The 19,635-nt window shown below is 63.8% G+C and overlaps 4 protein-coding genes across 4 annotated transcripts; 1 reads left to right on the top strand and 3 right to left on the bottom strand.

The window, feature by feature from the left end:
• Positions 1-991: 991 nt before the first annotated feature.
• Positions 992-1,315, bottom strand: EMIHUDRAFT_231915 (hypothetical protein; the record flags this gene model as incomplete). The annotated part of the gene is made up of 1 exon (XM_005783874.1): positions 992-1,315. One exon carries the CDS (start codon positions 1,313-1,315, stop codon positions 992-994), a length of 324 nt encoding a protein of 107 aa, XP_005783931.1.
• A 6,178-nt stretch (positions 1,316-7,493) lies between these two features.
• Positions 7,494-8,518, top strand: EMIHUDRAFT_231912 (hypothetical protein; the record flags this gene model as incomplete). Its single annotated transcript, XM_005783873.1, has 2 exons — positions 7,494-8,373; positions 8,448-8,518. The coding sequence occupies 2 exons, from the start codon at positions 7,494-7,496 to the stop codon at positions 8,516-8,518; spliced, it is 951 nt and encodes a 316-aa protein (XP_005783930.1).
• A 611-nt stretch (positions 8,519-9,129) lies between these two features.
• EMIHUDRAFT_231911 (hypothetical protein) lies at positions 9,130-10,173 on the bottom strand (the record flags this gene model as incomplete). Its single annotated transcript, XM_005783872.1, has 4 exons — positions 9,130-9,166; positions 9,450-9,583; positions 9,684-9,783; positions 10,070-10,173. 4 exons carry the CDS (start codon positions 10,171-10,173, stop codon positions 9,130-9,132), a joined length of 375 nt encoding a protein of 124 aa, XP_005783929.1.
• A 2,376-nt stretch (positions 10,174-12,549) lies between these two features.
• Lhcf44 (light harvesting protein) lies at positions 12,550-13,698 on the bottom strand. Its single transcript, XM_005783871.1, has 2 exons — positions 13,545-13,698; positions 12,550-13,388 (listed from the first exon to the last, which is right to left on the bottom strand). The coding sequence occupies exons 1-2, from the start codon at positions 13,669-13,671 to the stop codon at positions 12,847-12,849; spliced, it is 669 nt and encodes a 222-aa protein (XP_005783928.1). The 5' UTR covers positions 13,672-13,698; the 3' UTR covers positions 12,550-12,846.
• Positions 13,699-19,635: the final 5,937 nt, after the last annotated feature.

Raw genomic sequence — 19,635 nt, 5'->3', positions numbered from 1 at the left:
GCGAGTTTCCAGAGCAAATCCCTGTTCTTGACCTCCATGCCGTTCGCGAACATGGCGGAAACAACGCGCCCTGAGATGGTCGATTGCACGATTTTGACCCGACCGGATGGCTGCACCTTACCGTGTGGGGCTGCGTCGATGTCGATCCTTTCGAGATACCTCCAGACAAATCCCGCGGCAAAGAGAAGGCATATGAGCCAGATGAGGATGTATCGAAGTGGCGAGGCGGGTTTTTTGACGATTTCCAGAGCGGGTGGGGCAAAATCGCTATAGTTGGCACTGACTTTGTTATTGACAGATTTCGGGGTCGGCAGCCGAGCTTCAGTCATCGTCTCAATCCCATCTGCAGTTCGCAAAGGTGCCGGTACAATCCACCCTGGCGGGCAAGCAAATCATCGTGGTTGCCTTCTTCGCCGATCGGACCATCTGCCATACCGATGATGCGGTCACACATGCGAATAGCCTTGAGACGATGCATCAATAATCAGGGGGGGTCCGGAAAAGGGGAGGTTGCCTCCGCGGTCTGACGCCCCCCCCCCCCCGCCCGCCAGGTTGTGCGTCGTGTGTGCTCTGCGTGTGGTGAGGGAGGCGCTCTAGCACGCGCCTGTGCGGAGGCGCGTAATGCCCCCTCCGCAGCTCCCCGGTGCCGTGCGCGTACGCGCAGCGGTTGCCGTAGAAGCAGGCGCCGCCCTCCGCAAAGTGGCGGCACAGGGCCGTCTTGTAGCGGGGGTTCTCCTACATCTCGCAATATTTGCCGAGAATACAGCCGAGATGCGGAGAGGAGAAGGCCGGTGTGACACACGGCGAAGGTGCCTCGGCACACCAAAGCGCCGCCTCCGCGCCCAGTTTGACGATTTCAGCCCCGTCGGGCTTGGCCGTGCCGCATAGGTTGCAGCCGACCTGCCAAACCCGGGGGAGAGATGCGGCGGCGGTGAGCGGTGAGCGGCGGGTGAGTGAGGCGTGTGCTCTCGCGCGGTGCGCGAGACGAGCATCATGCAGGCCGATCTAGCCATGGGGCTGCGTCGGTCACGGAGTAAGAAGAGAGGGGAGAGGCCGTTAGAGTCGCCTTTGACGCAAAGTTGTGGTTGCCGCACACGTCACACGCCCAGTCGCCTGCCCGGACCTCACCGGACGCGCCTTTCGCCGTGCCGTTCACGCGGTAGAGGCAGTCCGCCTGAAGGTGGCCGGTTCGCGAGCACTTGAAGCAGAAGTAGACGTGACAGCCTCGCGACGTGCAGACGGCAACGCGGGCGGGGTTGTTTCGGGCGCACCGCGGGCAGCTCCACCCATTAGCTTCGGAGGGGGCCGGCATCATTAGCAAACTGAGATTTCGCACTATTTTTATTTAATTCAGGCGCCGAACATAGAGAGACGAACCGCGCCACTGCACCCCCTTCCAGAAGCCGTAACGTCACCTCACGCTGCCCCTCCGCGCGCCCGCCGCCCTCGTCTCATCTCTCTCTCTCTCTCTCTCTCAAAGCTGCTGGTCGGGCTCATCGGCGTGCTGCTCGGCTATCTATTTGCACCTCGGTCGCGCCGTCGTATTGGTTCAGGCGCCGACAAAGAGAGAGAAAAATATTATCCTCACGGTGTGGGGGCGCGGAGGGCTTGTTCGAGCCAAAATGGTGATGTCCGAGGCGCGGCGCTAGGCTCAGACGGCGAGTTCGCGACGCGCTAGCTCGCAGATGGCGAGTGCGCTGCGATAGAAAGAAAAGGACTCACAGGCCGAGGTGTGCACCGGAGGTGGGACGGGAGGGAGGCGAGCGAGCCACTCTTGTGTACACCGGGCGCGGGGTCGAGACATGACTCATGAGGCAGGGAGGCAGCGCCTGTGTGGGCGCCACGGCTCAGCACGGACACACAGACACGCAGCAGAGAACGAACTAGCTAGAGACAAGGTACGCACCCGATTACGCGTGGTCAAGGTACGCACCCAGTCCATGCGTCTAGGCCAGCCGCATTGGCCTCGTCGTAAGTCAGGCATTTCGTGTAGCATAGACCCTCGTCGCCCTTGTCGGGGGCGGCCTACAAGGCACTATAAATGAAAGAAAGGAATGATGAGCTGAGGTGTGTCTACAGTACGTATTAGTACTTACAGCTTAGAGGTGCGGGGGGGAGCGAGCGCCCGGCCTAACAACGGAGCTTCGGAGGAGTCCCCGGCTCCCCGCGCTGGATGTGAGGTTACCGACCGCACTCCAAGTGCGCTCCAACACCAAGTGCTCCGCTGTCAGGTCGCGCTGACGGCGAACCCACAATAGTTTTGTCTCAACAGGATAGAACGAAGAATTTGACAAACACAACTCTCTCTCACAGCAGACAGGCTCGACACAAGTGCGGACTGGCGCGTGCTGGCACTATCACAGGGAACTAAGAATTGCACTTGTCATTCGTTACGGTGGAAACGATGAGCTGTCACAGCGCCCCGGCTAGCGCCCCGACCTCTCTTGCAGCCCGCAGCCCGATACCAAGCATCCAGCCCGCTGGGTGCGCTTCTTAGCTCCCCGGCTGTGCGGCTGCCAAAAAGAAAGAAAGAAAGAAAACAGACAAGGCAAAGGAGGGGATGGGAGCGAATGCGAGCCCTACGGCTCACAATCGGAGGCATGTTGCTACGATTGTGAGCAGTGCTGCTCGCAATCCTAGACTTTGCTCGGATTGCGAGCGCGCTGGTAGTAGTCGTAGGCGGTCACCAACCAGTCACATTGTGAGCGGAGCCTGCTCATAGTCCTAGAAGATGTAGGATTGCGAGCGTAGGTGCTCAGAATCGCACAGAGATGCTACGATTGCGAGGAGTGCTGCTCACAATCCTTCGACTTCTATCTAGGTAGGATTGAGAGCGAGGCTGCTCACAGTCCTAGCCGTCTACAAACAAACAAAAGAAGGTTCACCGCCCGTGCGCGCCAGTCCCGTGCCTCGTGTAAAAGAAAGAGCACGCGGCGCGGGATAGCGCTCGAAAAATTCTGCTCTCGTGTACCCTGTGTGTGTTACGAGGCCAGATTCTTGTCTTGACTGTCTCTCGAGGGCTCGCCGGGCTCTGCTCCAAGAGACCTCGAGAGTGCGTGAGCTAAACCGCGGACTTGGGCCGACGGGACTCTGTTCGCGGCAGGACAATATACGTGTCCACATGCACGTGCACGCGCCGCTCGTGGCCCTGCTCGCGCCGCGCACCTCTCTGCTCTTGATGAGCGTCCGGCCTGGCTTGCCGAGCGTGGAGGCGACGCCGGAGGAGGTCGTGTCGGAGCAGCTCCGAGCCCTCTCGGAGGCCAGGCTGCCACGCGTTTTCCAGCTCTTCTCTCGTGCCCGCCGCGCCATGATCATGGAGAGCGGCCGCGCCCAGGGCGGCGGTGGCCAGCTCGACCCTCCGCCGCAGGAGGTGCAGCGGCGCGTGCGGCGTATGCTCGATGCGAGCTGTCCGGGCCTGATTGGGCACGGATCTCACGAGATCGTCTCGGGCCTCACCCTCGACCAGGGCGGCGACGGCCGGATGCCACGCTGGGGCTGCCGGGTGAGGGTGCACACGTTCCACCCCGACATGTACGACACGTGCGACGGCGGCTTCCTGGCTGCGGCGGCGGCGGCGGCGCCACCCTCGTACTACCTGTTCACGCTCATGCGGCAGAGCCGGCGCGAGGAGCCGCGCAGCGGCGGCAGCGGCAGCGGCGGTAGCTGGCTGGCCACGTGCGGGTCGGGCTGCGACGGCAACGAGGGCTGCTGGTTCGTCTGGAGCGTCGAGAGAGAGCGCAACGGCGGCGGCGGGGACGACCAGTCGCCGCCAAGCCTGGGCGGGCCGCCGGAGAGGGAGAGGGCACTACCCGAGCCAGCGGTCCTTGTCGGATGATGCCGGTTGTCGTTGCGTACAGTAGAATGGTAAGTTGAATGAAGCGTGCGCGTGCGCAGCAGAGAGTCTCTGTCTGCTCTGACGCCGAGGATTGAAGAATGAAGACGGCGCACGCCGCGCGGGCCCGCGCGCCCTGCGCCCCGCACGCGGAGGGCTGCGCTCGCGCCCCGGGAGCACACGCGCTGTGTCCGGCCCGCCCCGGCCCCCTCCATCCTCGACCTCACCACGGACCTCCTCCTGGCTCCTCTGCGCACCCTCTCTCGCTGCGACAGCCCCTCGAGACAGCCCCGCCGAGATATCGCTCGCGTGGTCGATCGTCTCGGCTCTCGCTCCTCAACCTCCTCTTTCACGCCTCGCTCGCGGACGGGAGGGCATCCGCTTGTGGGTGCGCGAGCGCGACTACGAGCTGCCGGCGCAGCCAGAGGACGAGAGCGGTGCGCCGTGCGGCGTGGCTGTGCTTTTCGGCGTTGCTGCGCGAGTCCAACGGGACTATGGGACATAGCTTGCTATGAAGGTTATCCTTCAACGTGAGGAGAGGGGGACAGCAAGCAATACCCAAAATACGCGATCCAAACTACCAGCCGCCGCGCCGAAAGAGCGCGGCCGTCGGCTCGCAGCGTTGTCTTCAAGGCTTGGCCGAGCGAGCAAAACCGCGTCGCCGCGACTGCGCGACGCACCTGCTCCCTCCCCGTGCCAGAGCTCAAGTGGGCGAAGGAGGAGGGCGGCCTCTTCTACCTCGCCCGCAGCGAGTACGACCTCGCGTGCGGGCAGGTTTGAGGACGCATGCGAGTAGAGATAGGCTCAGGCGCATGACGTACGTAGCGGGTACACCGCGCGCGTGTATGTGTGTGTGTGTGTGTCTCTTCTTTGTCTAAGGTGAGGAGGTCTCTCAGTGAGAGTCTATCTGAGTTGTCGCTCGGGTTGCCTTAACTAGATAACATTCCCATTTTCATTAATAGCGGCCTGTTTGTCACAACACGTGCCGCAAGACACGGCGCTTCTAATGAAGCAAGTCATTATCTTGGACGCCGGGGCCCCCCCGGGGCATCCCTCGACGCGAAGTGGCGAAGAGCCATGCAGTCACCCGAATTGCTTGGACCTCTCCTGCAAGTAGAACGAAACATTCTTGGAGCTTCCCCCTCCATGCAGGGTCGCATCTTATCCGTGGCGACGCGCTGTGCCATCGAGCCGTACTCGGCCGCGACGCCGCGTCGAGGCACGCTGGACCGACCAAGCAGCGACGCCGAAGCGTCGACCGATAGAGCGCCACGCCCAGCAGTATGGGCGTCGACCGCTCTCTCGAGCGGCCGCGTGGTGGTGCGTGGCGCGGACGTCACGGGCGGCAAGCGTGGAGCCGCTGGAAGAGCCGGTGCGAGCCGTGGACGGCAGCCGCTCCCCACGTCGCCGAGAGATACTGCGCAGCTGCTCGAGGCTCTGCGCGGCGAGGCGGCGGCGCAGCGGCGCTCTCTCGAGCGCGACGAGGCGTTGCACGGCGACCTCCGTCTCGGCGGCGGCGCAAGGCGCCCCGGGAGGCGGGCCCCCTCTCATCTCGGGAGTGGCTGGCGTCTAGGCGCGTGGCGCGAGGAGGCGGCCGCGTGGCACGCTTGCCGCCGCTCGATGGAGGAGAACCTCGGGGTGGTGCGCGACAAGCTCGATTTCTACGCTGGCTACGTCGCAGAGGCCGACCCTGCCATGGTCACCGACTAGCGCGCGGGTGCTGGGCTGTTTCGCATCGCTGCAAAACGCTAAGCGCTCTCGCGCCAGTCAGCCAACGGCAAGAGTCGCGCCAGCGCCAAGAGGTTAGCCGTATCTCAAAGTGGCGCAAGTCTCGAGTCTCACGGTGACGACCTCTCAAAAATAACACGCGCAGTTTTGCTCTGGGCCGGCGCGGGGGCCCCAGAGGGTGTGCATGCGGGGGGGGAGATGGGGCCCCATGGCCCGCCGCAGGCGCCGATTTTTCATTTTTTCTTTTTTCTGCCATTTTTCACTTGTTTTCATGGGAATTCGGCGTACTTGCGGCCATGCTATCACGCCTTGCGACAGCCTGTCGGCGCTGCTGACCGTGCCATACTGCACAATTGATCACCTGCATAGCTCGCGGCCTTAGTATCCAGCATTCAGTGACGACCTGATCGTACGGCCAGTAGGAAGGTGTCCTTCCATCGTGTGCACGCTTCTGGCGCAATGCGCGTCACAGACTGCCTCGGATTGGCTGCTGGCACTCTCGAGGCTATGCCTACACAGCCTCGCGCGCATGGGCAGTCAAGAGGGACCACGCACCTTCTCAGGACAGCGCCGGTGCCTCTCTCTTGGACCGGCAAACTTGGTGGTATCGTGTCACCAATGTGGGACCAGTGCGGCATCGCGCCATCGACAGCTCTGAACTGCGCCTCACCACTGACCGGGAAGGCCGCCAAGTGGGCCAGCACAGGTCGCACATTGTGGCAGCAGTCAGCAGTGCATGTCTGATAGCTAGAGCAGCAGCGTCAGGGTCGCAGGGTCGGATCGTGTCAAGCCTCTCGCCCGGCCGGCCGCGTGCAGACGTCGGCCTGTCTGCTGTCTGGAGTGATCTGTCGGCGGTCAGTACGACCGATCAGGTCGGAGCTTTCTGATGGTTGGAGGGTCTATCTGTATGTACTCCTCGAGATCTTTCCAAATCTGCCCTCTAACCAACCGTAACCATTCGGGAAGTCGGTGCTCTGAGCGACTCTGAGCGCCGGAGCCCCGTTTCCGCACTGCGGCGCGGCGCACGGTGCCTCCGGGGGGCCCCGCGCCGGCCCAGAGCAGTTCTGGCCACCCGGCCTCTCGCGCCCGCACCGCGCACCCCTCGATCCTCGTCAACCGGTCATCCTCGTCCTCGTCCTCCGCCGACGACCTCCGTCAGAGGCTCAGCCTCAGGGGCGGCGACTCCCCCATCTACAGATGATATGCGCATCCTAGATGCCGCGGAGAAACGCCATCTAGGCGGAAGCGTTTTCCATCTAAGGACACCGGGTGGGTCTCCACTATGATTGGGTTCTCCAAAAGAAGATTTAATGTGGAGATGTTAGATGGTGCCACCCCGCGTCGTCTTTTCTCTCTGACCGGCGACCTTGCTGGCGTCCTTCTTTTCTTGCCCGCGGCGGGCGACCTGACTGCGCGTACGCACAACAACATGTGCATGCACATGCACATGCACATGCACATGTGCATGTCATGTGCATGTCCATGCACATGCAGAGGTCGCTCCATCCATCCATCCACCCTGGTCCCTGCTGGGCTGTTCCTTTGTCCATGTTGCGCGGACGCCCTCAACCACCATCCAAGAATGCCTGTGTCTCGTCGATGCAGAATATGCGCGCGCTTTGATTATCGGAGTGCTTCAACCCTCCTTTGTCCCGGGGGGGGCCGTTTTTGCGTGACTTGGACATCACGCCGAGGCCGAGGAGCAAAGGTCTCGCCATCCATGTGTGCTGCCGCCCCAGCCCAGCACCGCACCGCCCGCTCGCTACACCCTCCTCCAGCCCACCCTCTCCTCCACTTTCGCTGCCGCCGCACACGGCCAACTTCACTGTGCTGCGGCGGACCACCCGCCAGTGCGGCGTCGCCATTGCCCTTGGCCGCGGGTCGCTCCTCCTGTCGCTGCCTCACTCACTCTCGCCGCCCGTCCGACAACAGCATGGTCCGCCTCTTGCTGATGATCGCCTTCGCCGCCTCCGCCACGCGCGGAGCACCCATCCCGACCGACAAGCTGGACGTCGCGACTACCCTCAAGTACGCCGACGTCGACACGGCCAGCAAGTCCATCGTCGACGACAAGGAATCGCTCGGCGCCTCCGAGAGCCGCAAGACCCTCTCCTCCACCAAGGCCGTTCCCAAGGCGGACTCGACCCTGACCGCGCGCTACATCACGCCCGCCAACAAGACCTCGCATGGGGGCCGGAAGCTGTCGCCTCCCTCGGTCGTGAGCGGCATGGGCCTCGCCTTCACCACCGACGGCAACAACGTCAAGATGTGCAGCGAGCATAACGGCAACTACTGGAGCGGTGGTTCGTGGAACAACTATGGCGATCAGCCCACCTCGGAGGATTGCCAGAAGAAGTGCCTCGACGACCCCGACTGCCCCTTTGTGCTGTTCCGCCCGGCCAACCGCTTCTGCACCAAGTACACCGCATGCACGCGCTCACCCGGCATCGACTGGGGCTGGGCAGGCGACCAGGTGTTCCGCAAGCAGTGCACGGTCGACTCGGTCACCGTCAACACGAAGAGCTGGGGCTCCGAGGTGACGTGGTCGATTCGCGATGCGTCCGGCGACGCCGTCTGCTCTGGCGGCCCATACGACGACAACACGGAAACGTCGGAGCACTGCTGCATCGGCACCGGCGCCTTCACCCTTTCCTGCACTGACTCCTACGGAGATGGCTGGCACGGTGGCAGCATCGAAATCGCCGGCAAAGAGTACTGCGCCGACTTCGTCGATGCCGATGGATCTCGGGAGTCCTTCGAGCAGGAGGAGCAGCTCGTGATTGAGGAATGCAGGCACACTTGCTCCTCGGGCAGTGTCGGACTCGGAGCGGCTGTGTGCAAAGAGGTCTGCGCCACATGCGCCAGCCCCAGTGGATGTTGCAGCGAGGCGACTGGCTTGCCAACCACCCCTGGGTTGTCCTGCCGCTCGGGCAGTGTCGGAGTCGGAGGGTCGACTGATGTGTGCACATTCTTGGGCTGCGCCATATGCGCCAGCCCCACTGGATGTTGCAGCAAGGCGACTGGCTTGCCATCCGACCCACCCACCCAGTACTGCCACTCGGGCAGTGTCGGAGTCGGAGGGTCGACCGTGTGCGAAGTGGTATGCTCCCCATGCGCCAGCCCCAGTGGATGTTGCAGCAAGGCGACTGGCTTGCCAAGCGCCCCGCCCCAGATGGTATGCGATTAGACGAGCCTACTCGGGCACAACTTGGAGCACAACCTTGTCTATTATCGCCTCCACCTCCCGTTTTGCTCGTTGGGGTCGTCAACGGGCCGGCCCGCCGATGCCGCAGGTGGGCTTGCATGGAACTTACAGACACCGACACATCCCGATGCTGCCGTCGGTGCCAGCCGGGGGGGCGCTGACTTGCCCCCAACCATAGCCGCCTTTTGTTCGCGCCCCGCCGCCCTTCGGAGTCGCTCCCTCGTGTCTTGAACATGAACATGACCCGCGGGGCGCGGCCGTGCGGATGATGGCCAGGGCTCTGGATATCTACTGATTGTGAAGTATTGTGCATTATTCTCGTTGTGTGAACTACCAAGGACGACACGCTTTATCCTTTTGTGTATTAACACTTTGATGTCATGTCGCGACGCGTCTCGCCTCTCGAGGCGGCGTAAATAAGGATCGGCGCGGGGCCGATAGCCCGTGACGCGGCTCCACCACACGAGCGGCGTCGCGGGTGCGCGCCACCAGCGGGCTGCGAGCAGCCAGAGCGGCTCCGCCATCGAGTAGCGGTACATGTCCACCTTGGCGTACCGCGGCGCCTTGCGGGCGTGCGGCGGCTCCGGGTCGCGAAAGGCGGCGCCGTCGGCGGCGCCCGCGGCGAGGAGGGAGAGGGCGGGCGGGTCGGCGGCGAGCAGCTTGAGGAGGAAGGCGAAAAGCCACCGCTCGCGCCGCTGCAGCATGCTTTGGTGCGGCTTGAAGCCGAGGAACCAGATGTTCCAGTCGAGCCGGTAGTGGTAGGGAGCGCAGAAGCATGGCCGGCGAGTCACCGCGCCGGGCTTGCAGGGGAACTCGACCTACGGGAGAGTGCGAGATGCGGAGGCGGGGCGGGCGGCAGGGGGGGGGGGGGGGGAGGGGCCCCTCCTGCCAGGGGCGTCCGTCGTGGCTCAGAGAGACGATGGGCTCGTACCGCGCCTCGCCCACGCTGCCGAACGCGCCGTACGTATTGACGAGCTTGAAGGCGCCAAAGGAGGCGTTCATGGCCTGCCTCCCGCCACTGAGCTCAGCAGGTTGGCAAGCACCGGCCAAGAGAGCCATCCGACCACCCCGAGCAAGGCGCAGTCGAGCAGCACCCACGCGGCGCGGGCGAGGCGCGACGGCGGCGGCTCGGCTTTCCCGAGGGCGGCGGCGGGCTCTGCGACGAGGGCGGCGAGGGCGCGCGGGCAGCGGCGGGCGAGCGGCCGCCAGCAGGCGTCGTCGAGGCAGGAGAGCGACGGGACGACGGTGAGGTGGTTGAGGAAGGAGAGGTTGCCCGAGGCGGCGATGTTGAGCATGAAGGCGACCTGCAGCGCGCCGGCGGCGCGGCGAAGCCGGCGCAAGCGCTCGCCGCAGCCCGGATGCCATGCTGGGGCTGCCGGGTGAGGGTGCACACGTTCCACCCCGACATGTACGACACGTGCGACGGCGGCTTCCTGGCTGCGGCGGCGGCGGCGGCGCCACCCTCGTACTACCTGTTCACGCTCACGCGGCAGAGCCGGCGCGAGGAGCCGCGCAGCGGCGGCAGCGGCAGCGGCGGTAGCTGGCTGGCCACGCGCGGGTCGGGCTGCGACGGCAACGAGGGCTGCTGGTTCGTCTGGAGCGTCGAGAGAGAGCGCAACGGCGGCGGCGGGGACGACCAGTCGCCGCCAAGCCTGGGCGGGCCGCCGGAGAGGGAGAGGGCACTACCCGAGCCAGCGGTCCTTGTCGGATGATGCCGGTTGTCGCTGCGTACAGTAGAATGGTAAGTTGAATGAAGCGTGCGCGTGCGCAGCAGAGAGTCTCTGTCTGCTCTGACGCCGAGGATTGAAGAATGAAGACGGCGCACGCCGCGCGGGCCCGCGCGCCCTGCGCCCCGCACGCGGAGGGCTGCGCTCGCGCCCCGGGAGCACACGCGCTGTGTCCGTCCCGCCCCGAGCAGCAGCGACCACCCGACTGGACGGCGTACACTGATGGGTCGGAAGACGGCGGCAGGGCAGGATGGGCGTACGCCGTAGTCATGGGCGGGGACGGCATACGCGACGTAAATGCCATGCTCGTGAACGAAGGCTACGGCCCCGTCGTGACTAGCCCCGTACACGCCGCTTTCGTGGGGGCGCGGAACACACCAATAACACGGCAGAACTGTCAGCGCTTGCGGAGCTTTTTCGCTCACTACTCCACAAGGCACCACAACCAGCAGGCTCACGAGGGGTGGTCCGAACGGACAGCGAGTACGCGATGGCGTGTGCGACGGGGAGAATCTCGCCGGGGGAGAACGCACAACTAGCGAGCTATCTTCGAGCAGCGTGGCGGCATTTAGCGTCGAGGCACGAAGTAAGGTAAGGTAAGGTAAGGTAAACGTCTCCACACACAAAGTGGTGGGGCAAGGGGGGGCGACCCTCGCATCTCCACGCCCGGACACGGGCAGGAGCCCCACGGCACGAAGTGACATGGAGACACGTCAAGGGGCACAGTGGTCATAAGTGGAACGACTACGTCGATAAGAAAGCGGACCTCGGCAGGAGCGGCGCGAGGGATTGCGGCGCACCGGAGTGGCGAGACGAGTCTGTCCCAACAGACGCAGACGACGGGGAGAGCAGCACCGTGGGCGACGACGTGGTTATTAACGGAGGAGGTACAACCATCCCACTCGACGACATCGGTGATGGGGCCTCTAGCTACGCCGATGACCCACCCGACTCCCCCGAAAACAAACCGCCGCCTAGCGCCCCGCCCTCGTCGCCTAAAGCCCCCATCGTGGAGCAGGGGGTGATCTGAGCCCTGGCTGTCAGGCTGTCAGGTGCTGTCAGGTGATCTGTCGGGCTAGAGTCTATCTGAGTTGTCGCTCGGGTTGCCTTAACTAGATAACATTCCCATTTTCATTAATAGCGGCCTGTTTGTCACAACACGTGCCGCAAGACACGGCGCTTCTAATGAAGCAAGTCATTATCTTGGACGCCGGGGCCCCCCCGGGGCATCCCTCGACGCGAAGTGGCGAAGAGCCATGCAGTCACCCGAATTGCTTGGACCTCTCCTGCAAGTAGAACGAAACATTCTTGGAGCTTCCCCCTCCATGCAGGGTCGCATCTTATCCGTGGCGACGCGCTGTGCCATCGAGCCGTACTCGGCCGCGACGCCGCGTCGAGGCACGCTGGACCGACCAAGCAGCGACGCCGAAGCGTCGACCGATAGAGCGCCACGCCCAGCAGTATGGGCGTCGACCGCTCTCTCGAGCGGCCGCGTGGTGGTGCGTGGCGCGGACGTCACGGGCGGCAAGCGTGGAGCCGCTGGAAGAGCCGGTGCGAGCCGTGGACGGCAGCCGCTCCCCACGTCGCCGAGAGATACTGCGGGAGAGGTTTCAGGAGGCCACCGGAGGCGCCGGGAGGCTCGGGAGGCGCTACAAAGTGGCCCGGGCACCTCGCGCCACCCGTCTGGTGGGGCCAGGGGGGCTCAGGAATTAATCCAGGTTTTTAAGGTGATCCACTACACCTGACCGAGAATTGGCTGGTGCACGGTGGACTCCCACCTCCCCACTGGCGTCTATCGTTTCCACCGTAACGAATACAGTGCAATTCTTAGTTCCGTGTCCTGTCCGATCTCCAGAGTCTGATCCTCGAGTGCCCTCGCGCCTCGACCCCCCCCCCCCCCCTGGCCCTGCGCCCTGGAGGTGCATCTTGCATTTGTGCATTGGGGTCGCATTTCGTGGGCGAATTGGCAATTGCGCGAACGGCGAATTGCGACGCAATTCGTGTAGTCTCGACGGGCGAGAGATACGAGTCTGAAAACCATTTCTCATCACACAACAATCACAGTCGATGAGGATATACAGTACAAACGCAAAAATAGGTAACGCATGCCCCGGGACCGCGGGACGAAGAGCACCATTGCCGGCGAGATGCCCAGGCTGTCAGAAGCCCTCGCATCTCCGGCGCGGCACGGCGCCAAACGGGGTGCATGCGCGTCAAAGAGGGCGGTCCACAGAGGGCAGGGAGGGGTTCACATCAGACAGGCCACGCGGTGCGGAAGCAGCTGCAGCATCGACAACACAAGAGGAACGGCAATGTAGCACGACAAGGACACCAGCACGAGGGCCGCCCCACTATTAGAAGCCCCAGAAGGGGATGGTGGCGGCGGTGGGGATGCCCGAAGCCACTTCCTGCACGACGTACGCGAGGACGGCGAGCATCGCGATGCGGCTGTTCCAGATCTCGCCCTCCTGGAGCGACAAGAACTGGGGCGAGCCGCGCTCGGCGATGCGCGCCGTCGTGTAGTCTCCGGGCATCCAGGCCTCGCCCTGCGCCTTCTTGATGCGCAGGCCCTGCGCCTCGACGAGGGAGACGAGCACGGCGAAGGTGACGACCGCCGACGGGATGATGCCCTGCTCGAGCCCGCCGTTGAGGACGGAGGGAGAGAGGCCGCCCGTCTCGGCCACGAGATTGGGCATGTGGAAGCGGGCCGCGAGGAGCGGGTTCAGCTTCTCCTGCAGCGGCCACGCGACGGCGGCCAGCATGGCGAGGCGGCCGTGCTTGAGCTCGGCGTCGCGGTAGTCGCGGAGCACCAGGGCGGCAGAGCGCTGCTTGTCGATGCCGCTGTCGAGAAGGAGATCAAAGTTGGCGAGGCCGAGCGGGTCGAAGCCGATGTCACCTGCAACGGTCAAGCCGTGTTGTGCGCGCGCCGCGCGCGCGCGTGTGTTGTCAGTGTGCGAGCGGCGTCGCGGTGAGGCGGCCTAGCCCACAGCGGATGAGGCGGCCTAGCCCACAGCGGAAAGGCTGTCGTCGGAAAGGGCGGGTCGGCTCGCGCCTGGAAGGCCGGTGCCACCCACTTCGCTGGGAGAGCCGGCGCCCGGGTAGAAGGCGACCGTTGGCTTCGGAGTCGGCGTGCGCGAGCCGAGGAGCGAGGGCGCAGCGGCGGCGACGAGAGCGAACATTGATTTGATGCGTGTCTGGATCGGCGACAGGAATGTCCCTGACTATTCCGTTCCTTTCGCGGCAACTACAGTTGTACTCCCTCGCGGTTTTCTTCAAAGTTGTAGGTATATTGTTGGCAGCCGGCGGCCCCTCTGTACGCAACACACACACGCGCACGCGCGCACGCACGCACGCACGCACGCACGCACGCACGCACGCACGCACGCACGCACGCACGCACGCACGCACGCACGCACGCACGCACGCACGCACCGCGCGCTGCTGCACACAGCCCCCCCCCCCCCCCCCCACACACACTCACACTCACGAGCAGGTACTGCGCCGTCGTCGCCAACTTCTACGCCTTCACCACCGCCGCGGCGGCCGGCGAGCTTGCGCCGCGTACCCCGGACTCGGTGCGGCAGTCTGCCGAGCAGCTGCTCGAGGCTCTGCGCGGCGAGGCGGCGGCGCAGCGGCGCTCTCTCGAGCGCGACGAGGCGTTGCACGGCGACCTCCGTCTCGGCGGCGGCGCAAGGCGCCCCGGGAGGCGGGCCCCCTCTCATCTCGGGAGTGGCTGGCGTCTAGGCGCGTGGCGCGAGGAGGCGGCCGCGTGGCACGCTTGCCGCCGCTCGATGGAGGAGAACCTCGGGGTGGTGCGCGACAAGCTCGATTTCTACGCTGGCTACGTCGCAGAGGCCGACCCTGCCATGGTCACCGACTAGCGCGCGGGTGCTGGGCTGTTTCGCATCGCTGCAAAACGCTAAGCGCTCTCGCGCCAGTCAGCCAACGGCAAGAGTCGCGCCAGCGCCAAGAGGTTAGCCGTATCTCAAAGTGGCGCAAGTCTCGAGTCTCACGGTGACGACCTCTCAAAAATAACACGCGCAGTTTTGCTCTGGGCCGGCGCGGGGGCCCCAGAGGGTGTGCATGCGGGGGGGGAGATGGGGCCCCATGGCCCGCCGCAGGCGCCGATTTTTCATTTTTTCTTTTTTCTGCCATTTTTCACTTGTTTTCATGGGAATTCGGCGTACTTGCGGCCATGCTATCACGCCTTGCGACAGCCTGTCGGCGCTGCTGACCGTGCCATACTGCACAATTGATCACCTGCATAGCTCGCGGCCTTAGTATCCAGCATTCAGTGACGACCTGATCGTACGGCCAGTAGGAAGGTGTCCTTCCATCGTGTGCACGCTTCTGGCGCAATGCGCATCACAAACTGCCTCGGATTGGCTGCTGGCACTCTCGAGGCTATGCCTACACAGCCTCGCGCGCATGGGCAGTCAAGAGGGACCACGCACCTTCTCAGGACAGCGCCGGTGCCTCTCTCTTGGACCGGCAAACTTGGTGGTATCGTGTCACCAATGTGGGACCAGTGCGGCATCGCGCCATCGACAGCTCTGAACTGCGCCTCACCACTGACCGGGAAGGCCGCCAAGTGGGCCAGCACAGGTCGCACATTGTGGCAGCAGTCAGCAGTGCATGTCTGATAGCTAGAGCAGCAGCGTCAGGGTCGCAGGGTCGGATCGTGTCAAGCCTCTCGCCCGGCCGGCCGCGTGCAGACGTCGGCCTGTCTGCTGTCTGGAGTGATCTGTCGGCGGTCAGTACGACCGATCAGGTTGGAGCTTTCTGATGATTGGAGGGTCTATCTGTATGTACTCCTCGAGATCTTTCCAAATCTGCCCTCTAACCAACCGTAACCATTCGGGAAGTCGGTGCTCTGAGCGACTCTGAGCGCCGGAGCCCCGTTTCCGCACTGCGGCGCGGCGCACGGTGCCTCCGGGGGGCCCCGCGCCGGCCCAGAGCAGTTCTGGCCACCCGGCCTCTCGCGCCCGCACCGCGCACCCCTCGATCCTCGTCAACCGGTCATCCTCGTCCTCGTCCTCCGCCGACGACCTCCGTCAGAGGCTCAGCCTCAGGGGCGGCGACTCCCCCATCTACAGATGATATGCGCATCCTAGATGCCGCGGAGAAACGCCATCTAGGCGGAAGCGTTTTCCATCTAAGGACACCGGGTGGGTCTCCACTATGATTGGGTTCTCCAAAAGAAGATTTAATGTGGAGATGTTAGATGGTGCCACCCCGCGTCGTCTTTTCTCTCTGACCGGCGACCTTGCTGGCGTCCTTCTTTTCTTGCCCGCGGCGGGCGACCTGACTGCGCGTACGCACAACAACATGTGCATGCACATGCACATGCACATGCACATGTGCATGTCATGTGCATGTCCATGCACATGCAGAGGTCGCTCCATCCATCCATCCACCCTGGTCCCTGCTGGGCTGTTCCTTTGTCCATGTTGCGCGGACGCCCTCAACCACCATCCAAGAATGCCTGTGTCTCGTCGATGCAGAATATGCGCGCGCTTTGATTATCGGAGTGCTTCAACCCTCCTTTGTCCCGGGGGGGGCCGTTTTTGCGTGACTTGGACATCACGCCGAGGCCGAGGAGCAAAGGTCTCGCCATCCATGTGTGCTGCCGCCCCAGCCCAGCACCGCACCGCCCGCTCGCTACACCCTCCTCCAGCCCACCCTCTCCTCCACTTTCGCTGCCGCCGCACACGGCCAACTTCACTGTGCTGCGGCGGACCACCCGCCAGTGCGGCGTCGCCATTGCCCTTGGCCGCGGGTCGCTCCTCCTGTCGCTGCCTCACTCACTCTCGCCGCCCGTCCGACAACAGCATGGTCCGCCTCTTGCTGATGATCGCCTTCGCCGCCTCCGCCACGCGCGGAGCACCCATCCCGACCGACAAGCTGGACGTCGCGACTACCCTCAAGTACGCCGACGTCGACACGGCCAGCAAGTCCATCGTCGACGACAAGGAATCGCTCGGCGCCTCCGAGAGCCGCAAGACCCTCTCCTCCACCAAGGCCGTTCCCAAGGCGGACTCGACCCTGACCGCGCGCTACATCACGCCCGCCAACAAGACCTCGCATGGGGGCCGGAAGCTGTCGCCTCCCTCGGTCGTGAGCGGCATGGGCCTCGCCTTCACCACCGACGGCAACAACGTCAAGATGTGCAGCGAGCATAACGGCAACTACTGGAGCGGTGGCTCGTGGAACAACTATGGCGATCAGCCCACCTCGGAGGATTGCCAGAAGAAGTGCCTCGACGACCCCGACTGCCCCTTTGTGCTGTTCCGCCCGGCCAACCGCTTCTGCACCAAGTACACCGCATGCACGCGCTCACCCGGCATCGACTGGGGCTGGGCAGGCGACCAGGTGTTCCGCAAGCAGTGCACGGTCGACTCGGTCACCGTCAACACGAAGAGCTGGGGCTCCGAGGTGACGTGGTCGATTCGCGATGCGTCCGGCGACGCCGTCTGCTCTGGCGGCCCATACGACGACAACACGGAAACGTCGGAGCACTGCTGCATCGGCACCGGCGCCTTCACCCTTTCCTGCACTGACTCCTACGGAGATGGCTGGCACGGTGGCAGCATCGAAATCGCCGGCAAAGAGTACTGCGCCGACTTCGTCGATGCCGATGGATCTCGGGAGTCCTTCGAGCAGGAGGAGCAGCTCGTGATTGAGGAGCTCGTGACGGAACAGCTCGTGACGTCCCTCAAGACTGCCGGCGAGGAGGTGCAGGCTTGTGACGACCGGCTGGACAGCATCGGCGAGAGCATCGGCGAGGTCCAGGAAATCACTGAAACCGTGACTGAGGTGGCCGGCAATTTCGAGTCTGCCATGGAGACGATGAAGGACGTCCTCAATTTGATCAAGCCGGTCGAGCCGATTCTGACCAAGATTCCGAAGGTGGGCAAGGTGCTCAAGGTGGTGTTCACTGTGGTCAAAAAGATCCAGCCTCCGCTCACGAAGGCGTCCAAGGTGGTCCACAACGTGACCATTAAGATTGATGAGGTTGTCCAGCACGTCGACGCGGTGGTTCAGGCTACTGCAGACATCACGGGGACCACGGCCTCGCTGCTCACAGACGCTTCCGCTGTCCTCGACGTTGTCAATACCTGCATTATGGAGAATGGGGGCTACGATCGCACGGCCGACACAGCTTTCTCTAACGCAGCCGTCGCCATCGAGGATGCAAACAAGGTGCACTGGCCATTCACCAGCGAGGCTCTTCAGGCGCTCACGCTGACGGGAAAGGGGTGCAACGATGGCCTGGAGCCGCTTGACGAAGCCCTCATGGAGGTCGTCAAGGTGGTAGAGCTTCTTGACCCCATCGAAAGATTCGCCGACGCGCTCAACGGTATCTTTGACTACGTCGAGAAGCACGTCAAAGACTTCGAGAACACAAATGCCGCCCAGTGCGCTGCCAGCGTCGGCGAGAAGGCGGGTCTTGTCGCCTCGCTGGTCTCGTGCCCCGCCGACGAACTCGGCGGAACTTTGATCAAGACACTTATGGAGACGCTGCTCGATGTGGCCAATGAAATCATCCAGGAGACTGTAGTGAAGCCGCTTGCGAACGCCATCCAAGACATCGTTCCGCCCAACGCGGCCATCACCATCCCCGATGTCGTGGACGTGCTGCCCGTCGCAGCCATCGCAGCCATCGACAGCGTCTGTCCCAGCGGCGCGCACCTCGATTACTTCAACGAGCATGCCGCCAAGCTCACCCGGGTGGACCTCCCGTACGACGTCAACTTCCAGGACCTCGCCCTGTCGGCAGTCGAGATGATCAACCTCGGCAGCATCGAGGTGACGACCGAGAGCGCCTGCCAGGACGCGATCGACGCCTTCCAAGATTACACATTTGAGGGGTGCGCAGAGCTCGCCGAAGAGATCGTCGAAATGGCCGAGGAGGTCGGCAAAGACTTGTCGCGTGGCTTCGACGACGCTGTCTCGTTGGCAGAGGACGTCGTGTCCAGATGCAGGCACACTTGCTCCTCGGGCAGTGTCGGACTCGGAGCGGCTGTGTGCAAAGAGGTCTGCGCCACATGCGCCAGCCCCAGTGGATGTTGCAGCGAGGCGACTGGCTTGCCAACCACCCCTGGGTTGTCCTGCCGCTCGGGCAGTGTCGGAGTCGGAGGGTCGACTGATGTGTGCACATTCTTTGGCTGCGCCATATGCCTCGCCAGCCCCACTGGATGTTGCAGCAAGGCGACTGGCTTGCCATCCGACCCACCCGACCAGTACTGCCACTCGGGCAGTGTCGGAGTCGGAGGGTCGACCGTGTGCGAAGTGGTATGCTCCCCATGCGCCAGCCCCAGTGGATGTTGCAGCAAGGCGACTGGCTTGCCAAGCGCCCCGCCCCAGATGGTATGCGATTAGACGAGCCTACTCGGGCACAACTTGGAGCACAACCTTGTCTATTATCGCCTCCACCTCCCGTTTTGCTCGTTGGGGTCGTCAACGGGCCGGCCCGCCGATGCCGCAGGTGGGCTTGCATGGAACTTACAGACACCGACACATCCCGATGCTGCCGTCGGTGCCAGCCGGGGGGGCGCTGACTTGCCCCCAACCATAGCCGCCTTTTGTTCGCGCCCCGCCGCCCTTCGGAGTCGCTCCCTCGTGTCTTGAACATGAACATGACCCGCGGGGCGCGGCCATGCGGATGATGGCCAGGGCTCTGGATATCTACTGATTGTGAAGTATTGTGATCTGTGATCTGTAAGGGTCTGCGTGTGAAGTATTGTGCATTATTTTCGTTGTGTGAACTACCAAGGACGACACGCTTTATCCTTTTGTGTATTAACACTTTGATGTCATGTCGCGACGCGTCTCGCCTCTCGAGGCGGCGTAAATAAGGATCGGCGCGGGGCCGATAGCCCGTGACGCGGCTCCACCACACGAGCGGTGTTGTGGGTGCGCGCCACCAGCGGGCTGCGAGCAGCCAGAGCGGCTCCGCCATCGAGTAGCGGTACATGTCCACCTTGGCGTACCGCGGCGCCTTGCGGGCGTGCGGCGGCTCCGGGTCGCGAAAGGCGGCGCCGTCGGCGGCGCCCGCGGCGAGGAGGGAGAGGGCGGGCGGGTCGGCGGCGAGCAGCTTGAGGAGGAAGGCGAAAAGCCACCGCTCGCGCCGCTGCAGCATG

This window comes from Emiliania huxleyi (assembly GCF_000372725.1).
Source record: "Emiliania huxleyi CCMP1516 chromosome Unknown EMIHUscaffold_176, whole genome shotgun sequence".
Taxonomy (NCBI): Eukaryota; Haptophyta; order Isochrysidales; family Noelaerhabdaceae; genus Emiliania; species Emiliania huxleyi.
Note: the sequence above shows the minus strand (reverse complement) of the source record. Positions and strands in the feature narration are given on the sequence as shown.